Here is a 10,000-nt window from a genome sequence, read left to right as displayed (position 1 = left end):
TTAAAACCTGAAAACGGGTGAGGTAGTGGAAGTGGGTATGTTTACCAACTGCAATGGTCTGCAGATCTAAAGAATCACTGAAGTTGAGAACATGTTTTACACAGCCAATCAGCAGACTAGATTTTGGAACAAGCTCATAGTTCATGGATGTTACTTAGGTGTTGAAATTTGGTATTGATTGAATTTTTTGCTACTTGGTAGTACTGAAGTAATTTGGTTGGTACCATGACAGTATCACATTTGGATACCCAGCCCTGCACACTTGAAAAAACATGGTTCTTTAGTAAAGAAAATGGTTCTTTAAAGATTCATGAACACTCAAAGAACGCTTTGCATGATTAAAGGGTTCTTTGCATCATGAAAGGGTTCTTAAGATTGATAGATTGATAGATGATATGTTTTATGTGGTTCAATATAGAAAAGGGTTTTATAGAACACCAAACAGGGTTTGTCTGTTGCAACAAGTTTGACATCATAGCAATAGAAGAACCTTTATGGTGTAAAACCCTTTTCAAAAAGGTTCCATATAGAACCATTCTCCCTTTCACCATGCAAAGAACCCTTCACAACACATTCTCCAACAGTCTGAAGAACACTTTTGCAATGCAAAGAACACTTTAATCATGCAAAGGGTTCTTTGAGTGTTTATTGTTCTTTGTATAAGCATTTTCTTTACTGAAGACCCTTGAAGAACCATCTTTTTTAAGAGTGTACATGGGAATGTTCATTAGTATAGACTGTCATAAGTATTTGATTGCTTTATTGATTTGACATCAATAAAAAAGTAGCTCCTTGATGAATTGACAATGATTAGTGGCCACGTTGCATGATGATAATATAATGCCTGTACCATAATCTCTTTGGTCACGGGGTCTGTAGTGAAATCTATAGTTCATAGTATTCATTTGAAGGCTTCCGCAGAAGTTCACCATGTGACCTGTCTACCTGATGATGCTGTGCCCTCACTCTCAGCTTCGTTACAAACACTTACTCTGTATGTCCACTCACTGGCTACTTTATGAGCTCCATCTACCTTATAGGTCCACTAAATACAGTAGGTGTCCACTATAATCATTGGTCAGTTTCTGGCTACTTGGGTGGGGGTCCATTATCAGCACAGCAGTGACACTGACATAGTAGTGTGTGTGGTGCTGGTACAAGTGTATCAGACATGGCGTTGTTGAGAGGACCATCAACCAGAAACATTCAGGTTTCTTACTGGAGTAAAGAGGTGGGGCTTATGTCATGCATATTCATGCTCAAAAGACTGGTCTTTACATAATTACATACAAAATAAAATTTCTAGGGGTTGTGATTTTTGGGTGGAGCAGCAGTTGCACTGAACTTTTATTTATCTGAGCTTTTAAATAACTAATTTGTGTTGTATATAACTTTTATAAAATATTAAAAATTGAAAATCCTAAATAATGTGTGCGTTGTTACACCCCTGCTGTGAATGCCTGTAAGCTGCCAGCGTTGCTATATTATATATATGGGCTGGAGGTTAGGGAACCAGCCTTGTGACCAGAAGGTTGCCGGTTTGATTACGTAAGGCACCTAACCCCGACTGCTCCCCGGGTGCTGTGGATAGGGCGGCCCACTACTCTGGGCAAGTGTGCTCACTGCCCCCTAGTGTGTATCTGGGTGTTACACTCCACCGATGGGTTAAATGCACAGGTGAATTTCCCCATTGTGGGATTAATTTTTATTTTATTTTATCTTGTATTAGGACACAGCCATATCGTATGAAATTGAATTTCAAATTTTGTGTGTTGATATTCCCATTGCAACTGTAGACCTACAGGTGGAGCTACAATGTTGGTGTTTCCAATAAAGTGGCCAGTGAGCATGCACATTATGTAATTTTAATATATCAGATTTTGGTCATAAGCTCTTTGTTTCTTTTCATTTTGTCTCTTTTTTCTTTCACGTTTGCATCTCGCAGATCCCACGTTTGTCCATGCGCAGCTCATACCAGACAGCGCTGAGAAAAATGATGACAAGCTGTACTTTTTCTTCCGTGAGAAGGCTTCTGAGATGGGCCAGACTCCGATGGCTCAGTCCAGAATTGGAAGGATCTGTCTGGTGAGAGACACATGCATGCTCTGTACCTGTAGCCACTATTATAGCTGTGAATAGACAAAATAGCCCAGATCACAATATTCACTTCCCAATTCAACTGAAACGCTACATTGCAGCATTGCACGGTTACCCATCATTGTCCCCTGCTGCCGTTTTTAATAGCAGTTCTTCCTCTCCAGTAAATGTATTCTTTTCAGCCTGAATAAGAGCGGATGAATGTTTGTAACGTGTGGGTAGTTGTTGGCTGCTGGTCACTGGGCATTGCCATGTCTCATTATTGGAGTTGGCTGCCATCCACAGCAGATGGGTCTGAGCAGTGCTCGGAGGCAATGTTTACAACCATACCCCCCACCCCCCACCCAGCCAGTGCAGCCCACACAAATAGTACACGGAGCGGGAGAGAGTCCTATATAAAGCCCTTTGTCTAGTTTTTTTATGAGCTAATTATTAAATAAAGTTTAAATAGAAGCAAATTACTAGACAAACTTTATTAATCTTGAAGGAAACTGCAGCAGCAGCAACTGACATGTACAAATCATATCCATATATCAGTGCCATAATTACAAGACACACGAGATATAAACAGCACTGTGGGTTTACAGATGTGTGCTTGACTAACAGCGAATATTTACATACTATATAATATAACTTGCCATACCCGTTAATGAGATTTTAAAAAGGCATGTGAATATTATACACCTGACACAGACATGCAACAGTTTGAAATTACATGGTTCATTGAAAATATGTAAACAAACAGAGAATATACTTACGGATGTCTCTGCATCTTTTAGTGCGCAATTTCCGTTTATGTGCTGAGTTTGATATAATGTGTGTCGTAACCTTTGCACAGGGCAGAATTTTTGTTTTAATCTTTTCCAAATATATAAAATTCAGTGAATTAGTTGTGTATTAAAATGTGCATAAGTGTGTTCTCTGTGAAGGATTAGCTTCATTTTTCACTTAGAAACTCATCAGAACATGTCATTTGACCAGGGGTGCCCAAACATTTGCAGAAAATCAGCAGAATAGCTCAGTATGTTACGAGACAAATGCTACGATAATTGCTCTCCTGTAAAGTGAACATTTTAGACATTATTTTTATTTATTTATTTATTTTCGGCAGCAACATTATGACAGATAGGTTATCATGTCACAAATACCTTGATTTTAACCTCTCACATATTTTTAATATGACAAATCTTTGATATTAAATTCAAACAGACATTCTTGCATTCTAACAATTTCAAAAGCACTTTGTACATAAAATGTTCTTTATTTTGTATTTAATTGAATGTAAATTGATTTTATTCCATTTATTTTGGAGCATTTCTATCAGTCCGTTCATCATGAATTTTTTGTTCAATGTAAATTGCAGCTACTGTGCTAGAAAAATGTAGAAAAATGAAAAACAGAAAAAAAATATTTTTTTGGACAGCAATTTTACATTTGTTTAACTTATAGCCGCCTTTTAGACTCATAATCCTTTTTGCGCTTATATTTCCATATAGACGCCTTTACATACATTTCCCTGTGCGATCATGCCGTATGTTTTGCTAAGGGCCTTCCAGGGTTATCAGGACTCAGAATGTCTTTTGAGCTCATGTTTCTGTCTGAGCTCTAATCATGATACTCAGGAAGCTTCAGAATGAAATTTCATTGAACTTGAACTGATCATAAAATTTGATTCCTTTCTCTGCAGAATGATGACGGAGGTCACTGCTGTCTGGTTAACAAATGGAGCACCTTCCTGAAGGCTCGACTCATCTGTTCTGTAACAGGGGCTGATGGCATTGAGACACACTTCGACGAGCTCCGTGAGTCTTTCCTGCCTCCTTTCAGTTTAGTGATTACATCACTATTGAAGGTCACTAAACTCTTGTTTTATTAGGGCTGTAGTATTTATTTAAGATCAAGGCCTTGCTCATATCGGACGCTTCATCCCAAAAGGTAGTAAAGTGTGCTGTTTTAGCTACTTTAAGGTGCACCTATCACACACAGCTTGTTTAAATAATTTCCCCACAAATGCTTTGAACAGAGAATGAGAGCAGCCGCACATGAGCTTATGACAGGAGTCGACAACATCCGGCTCCTTTACTGCTCCGTTGAGTCTTCACAGCTGTTCTAACACAGATTTAACAATAAATGCTCATAAACACCAGAGGTTTCAACACCAACCCTGAAGGTTGGTGCGCAGACTGCTGGCCATGTAGCAATGCAGACAACAGTCCCACCTAGCTAGTAGCTAAGGAAAGGCAAAGGGAAAGATTTTAAGACAAACATCAATAATTTGTCAAATTTTCAAGTCAAATTGACTTGTTTGCATTTATAAGCATCCAGTTTTCTGCTTTCCTGATGTGCTTAATCTGCAACAAGAAACTGTCAAACTCTAAAAAAGTTTGTTTCTCCTTTGATTTGTCCCATTCCATCTGAAGTACTGCAGCAGCTACATTCTGGTGCCTCAGGCACCATTTAAGGTGGAATAAGAAAATTCAAACAAGAAGCTGAAAAATGAGAAGCAACTACAGCCTCATAAAATGTCAAACATTGAGAGATGCTTGAGAACCTAATCTACTTTTGAGGAAAAGATTCCTGTTGGAGATGCGAGAAAAGTGACTACAGCTGAGCTAAAGCTTAAAGCACGTCAGCACACACTGAGACATATTTACAGCCAAGACGGTAAAATGGACATAACAATGTTGTGGCGCTCAGGGTGGTTTGAATTTTATTGAAATGACAAAATGGCTCTTCTAAACATTTGGGTTGCCAACCGCTGCCCAGTGCCAAGCGTCACTGAAGTTGTGCCTGTGTTCATTTGTGTGAAAGTTCTCCACCAGCACAAAGTGGATAATTAGTGCCTAAATCTGCCCTCATAACTTTCAACACCAAATAGTGCTATTGCTGTAAAATCACACATCTTGGCTATTTACTCATTTTCACATTGTCAGCTCAGAGATAATCATCATTTTTCAGGCTCAATTTCCTTCTGCGTTGTGGAGCTCTGAAAGAGGCGTTTCATATCATAAGGACTTCAGCAGAACACCCACAAGTGACCTCAATCTCTGGACCTGACTTCTAAAACGCAAACTCCATTAGTGGCTCTGGCGTGGACTGACTTCATATATATGTGAAATACCTGGATCAAGCTTTAGCGTGAATTAACAGCTCTCTGAGGAACCGAGGCCAGAGCCGAGAGGCTGCTCCAGCTCTTCTGTGCAAAGCGCTGGAGTTCAGTATGAGCACTATTGCTCTCCAGAGGACTTGGAAAAAAGTCCTTTTGGTTCTTTTTTTTTGGGCTTTCTGTCTACCTCAGAATAGATGTGTTCCATGGGGTTAAGAGCTGGAGGGGTGCAAGTGAAACATCAGGCCAGAATGAGTTTTTAATGTCAAACAGAAATCTCCTGGACAACATTCATTCAGCTAAAACGTAAACTCTGAATGGTGAAATATACTCCAGGAAATTGGACGCAATCAGAATAGTGAAGGCATCAGAAAACTGGATGTAAACATGCCAAAGCATGCACTTTTGAGTCTGTATGTGTTTGTGAGTGTGTCAGTATGTGAATCTGTGTATGTGTTCACCCGCATGTAGCAAGGCTTGCCAAAAGATAATGGAGTTTTGCCCAGTGCGCAGCGCTTGATTGACAGGATATAACAGGATTGGGCAATAAAACCGGCAACAACAACGGTCTCAGCCACAAATGAATACAAATGTGTGAAGGCTGGAGTTTTATTGCTCCTGCTGGCTTTCAAAGCAGCCGAGCGGCCCCTTCATACGCGTCCCCTCAACATCCCATGGACACTCTTAAAGATAAAGGTTCCTAAATGGGTCTTGTATGATCCTTTGCAAAGCCAGTGAATTTAGTTTCCTGTCAAAGCAGCCGTTAAGTGAAAGTTATTTGTTTTTCAGCATCAGGAAAAAGCAGAAAATATATGCTTTACAGATGCCTCGACAACTAAATACATCCGTTTTTCAGTATTTGATGTGTCCGCTCTCCCTCTCTCTACCTACTATCAGTTTTTCTGCAGGAATGTTTTTCCACACCTCCAAAGTTCAGTCTTAGAAGTTGGTTGACAAGTGATCCCAGACACGTTCAGTGACATTAAAGTCTGAACTTTGTTCTGAGGACATCAGCTGCTTATTTGTTGGAGTGGCAAATATTCTTGTCTACCTTTTCTCAGTAAGGCTTCTTGACAGCTACACGTCCTTTCAGACCCACAGTGCTGAGTCATCTTCTCACAATGACACCTGTGGAAAACACCTGTGGATGTTTTCAGATCTGAAGCTGCTTGATTTTCTCCTCTCTCTCAAACATGAAAGCACTTTAAGTGCTGTTTATCTGATGGGGCAGTTTTGGTGTCTACCAGGTCTTCCAGGTGGTTGTTAGGAGTCTCATTTCCTCTGTAGTTTTTCATCCATTTTTGAACTCCAGTTTTGGAAACTCCTGTTTTTTCACTTCTTTTTTACATCCTCCTTCTTTATGCAACTGGATTTTCTCATATCTGATCTCAGAAATATACACTGAAAATGAATTAAATACATGAAGGGTGGTCTCGGATTTAGCACTGTAATCTAGATCTTTTACATTATGTGGAGGTTTTTTAAACTTTAAAAAGGTCTTTTATACCAACACATCTACAAATATAGTTCTTACAAACTCGTTCAGTGAAAGGTTCACTAGGTAACCAAAAATCATTCTTCTAGCATAAGTAAATCCTTTTTGGTACCTTTAGCTACAAGATCAAACAGCAAGAGAAGAAATACTGCAGTGGCTGGTCTTCTCACCTCGTTTCTTCTTTCGTCGTCATCTTGTGGAAGGAGTTCACTCCTGAAAAGACCGTTTGACCTCATGTTTTCTCATGTCCTCTCAAGGCCAGTGAAGATTTTATGGCTGTTTGCTTTCGCAATGAAATGTTGGCCTCCTGGAAGGGGCCTGTAGTTTTTGCCCTCGGGTCTTGTATTTTTAACCCCTAAAAGTGCAGGGCTGTTATTTTTTGCTGTACTGTTTAAATGTAATTATGTAATTAAACGTGTAATAGCAATGATGAAAACATAGCATATATGTAAAAGATGAGCTTTCTTTCTGCAAACCAAGCCAATAACTTTTCATCAAATTCTAAGTAAATAGCTCCTCTTCAACTTACAAATAAAATGTGTAATGATTGAAGGAATCTGCGCTCCACTTCAGTTATGATATTGTTATCATTGGCAATAACAGTGACTTCCGATGTATAAGCTAACCTGTGCAGTCAGGAATGTAGACCTTCTAATCCGTGGATTTAGCTGCTTCAAGGTCCACCCATTGTGTTATCTACATAGAAAAGTATTACCAATAGAATAAGACTCTACAGCAGCCTCACGTGAGCCTAAGGTCACCATGCCTAATGCATGTGTCAGTTGGGCTGAGGAGCAGTGGAACTATGTTCTCTCAAGTGATGGAGCTCCATCCAATACTTTTGGGATGAGTTGGAGTTCCAGAACTGATCATCCAACATCAGTACCTGTCCGCTCTAATGCTCTTGTGACTGAATGCAATCAAATCCTCACAGCAATGTTCCAACATCTCGTGTAAAGCCTTATCAGAAGAGTAGAGACTGTTACTGCAGCAAAGGGGGGCAAGCCCCTTATTCATGCCCTTGATTTTTAGAAGAAATGCTGGATGAGCAGGTGTACAGAAACTTTTGGACATTCATTTTTTCTCTGAAATCTTTTTTCCTGCTCTGGTTTGGTCTTTGCCCTGTTTCTAATGTTTCCCTCTGCTGCATGTGTTTCCAACACTGCCGTACTTTATTTCTCCCTCTCGTCTTATAATCATTTTTTTCCATTTTGGCTCAGGACTGTGACTAGCCTTTTGAGGCTAATTTACTGGGTTGTGTACATGTGGCCATGTATTAAGTCTTTTTGGACCCAGTGTTCCGAGGTATGTGGAAAATAGGAAATGTTGACATTGTGGGGACATTTGTTGTTGAAAAACGCTTTTATTTAAGAAAGTAAAAAGCCACAAGATTTACTTTAGGTTAAAGAATTAAAAATTGCAGTTGGTTTAGATGCAGACCAAACATTACTGCACATGGACAGAATTACAAATGTGAATGTGTGTGGTGGAGAGAGATAGAGAGAGAGGGATAGAGATAAGAGGGAGAGAGACATTAAGTTGGCCTGTAAGAACATTACTAGAAGCCTTTTTTGGTTCCATTGCACTTTTGTTCCTTGGCTGTTTTCCTAAGTAACGTTTGGCAGTGTAGCGCTCCGCTCAGCCATGTCTGATCATTAAGAACTACAATCTAAGATTTGTGTCTTCCTTACATTACGTTTCTGTGCTTTGTAGGAGACGTGTTCATCCAGAAGACTCAAGATACCAAGAACCCTGTCATCTATGGAGTTTTCTCCGTATCTGGGTAAGCGTCCTCTTCAGTGAATATATGGATGCTAATTGGCCTGTCCACGCTCTGCCCACAAGTATGTACTTTTTAAGTATGTACTATTAACTGTTAATAAGTTGGACAAGCTTTACAGAACCCTGGAAAAATCCCATTCAACTTAAACTGTAGCGCACAATTCCGTTTATACCACAATACCTACATTTGGAGAAAATTATTGATTGACGTATTGGTTGATCATTGTATGTATATGTGTATTAATCTACTACATAGTTGAATTACATGTGTGTAATATCCAGGCAACCTGCTAGGCCACCATCCAGCCAGTAGGAGGGGCTAGAGAGCCAGGACTGAGTAATTAGGGCTGAGCAGTAGCAGCTCTGGGCGCCCTGCTCAAGGGGTGCTCACACGCTGCTCACTGCTCAGTCCTGAGTTCACGTAACACATGCATGTTGCTCTGCCTTAGCCGGTAACCTTGGTATCTGCCTCAAGTTTCGAGTCTTTGCTTTTCTGAAATTGTTGTCCTGCGTAAGTATAAAAAAGGGGGGAAAAAAGAAAGAAAAGTCTCTTGAGTTTGTCTCACTCTTCATGTTCAGGAAGATGCAAGGGTAAGAATAAAGAAGGGAGCTTTTTGGATTCAGTCTTGGGGAGCTCTTGGTTTGGCTCCTGGCTCCTAACAGAAGGGTCATGGGCTCGATCCTCCTACATTTCAATTATATATTATATATATGTATGTATGTATATGTGTGTGTGTGTGTGTGTGTGTGTGTATCACTTGTCTGAACCCGTTGGTATATGCTACAATGTTAACCAAGCTAGCTAGCTTTGAAATAGCTGAAACTCAAAAACAACATGCTCAGCCTGTTAGTCAGATTCCCCCCTAAAAATCTATATTACACACCCAAAACAATAAACCTGATCTATGCTATCAGTGTGACATTTGAAGAAAAATTCCAAAAATCTTTCAAAATATCTGCATAATTACAAGGTTAGGATATAAACAGTTATGAAATGCTCCACTGTAGAGAAACGTTCCAACTGAGAATTGTTCACATGAAATTAAACGTGTTCAACCAAAGGACACACTTGTGGGTGGGGTCTGTATTGGTCAATTCAGTTTCAATAGCACTGCTCTGTGATTAGGTTTGTCAGATGGGCATTGCAGTCTGACTGCAGTTTGAATGGAGTTTCCACTCTCCTGGCTGCGTATTCCTGCAGGACAACAGATTTAATGCAGCTGAACACTGTTCCCAATGTACTGTTACTTGGCAGACTTCACAGCAGTCTCGCCTGTCAGTGAGAGGAAGAGAGACGTGATAGTTTTGTATGTTATACTGCAGCGATCAGACTAATAAACGGCATCTGAATTCACGGAAATCGCTCACAGCCACTGAGGCCTCGGAAAGGAGCCGTAGACATTTTAGAGAAGGTTCGCATGCCAAGCGTCCAGTGTAAATATACAGGGCTGTGCCAGCGGAGAGTGAGTGTGTGTTTGTGTGGGTTTTTGTACATTTGCAGGACAAATGCATGACCAAAA

At 40.0% G+C, this 10,000-nt stretch overlaps 1 protein-coding gene across 4 annotated transcripts in view; it reads left to right on the top strand.

Annotated features, from left to right (window-relative positions):
- sema3fa (sema domain, immunoglobulin domain (Ig), short basic domain, secreted, (semaphorin) 3Fa) overlaps positions 1-10,000 on the top strand; it is a 149,260-nt gene that overhangs the window by 125,005 nt on the left and 14,255 nt on the right. For all 4 annotated transcript variants that reach the window (XM_017683706.2, XM_037535167.1, XM_037535166.1 and 1 more), the window contains 3 exons: positions 1,946-2,085; positions 3,785-3,899; positions 8,412-8,481. In XM_017683706.2, the coding sequence (XP_017539195.1) occupies positions 1,946-2,085; positions 3,785-3,899; positions 8,412-8,481 (325 nt within the window). The remainder of the gene's footprint in view (positions 1-1,945; positions 2,086-3,784; positions 3,900-8,411; positions 8,482-10,000) is intronic.

The sequence above is a fragment of the Pygocentrus nattereri genome, chromosome 26 (assembly GCF_015220715.1).
Source record: "Pygocentrus nattereri isolate fPygNat1 chromosome 26, fPygNat1.pri, whole genome shotgun sequence".
NCBI lineage: Eukaryota > Metazoa > Chordata > Actinopteri > Characiformes > Serrasalmidae > Pygocentrus > Pygocentrus nattereri.
The sequence above is the reverse complement of the archived record's forward strand: the minus strand, read 5'-3'. Positions and strand labels throughout refer to the sequence as shown.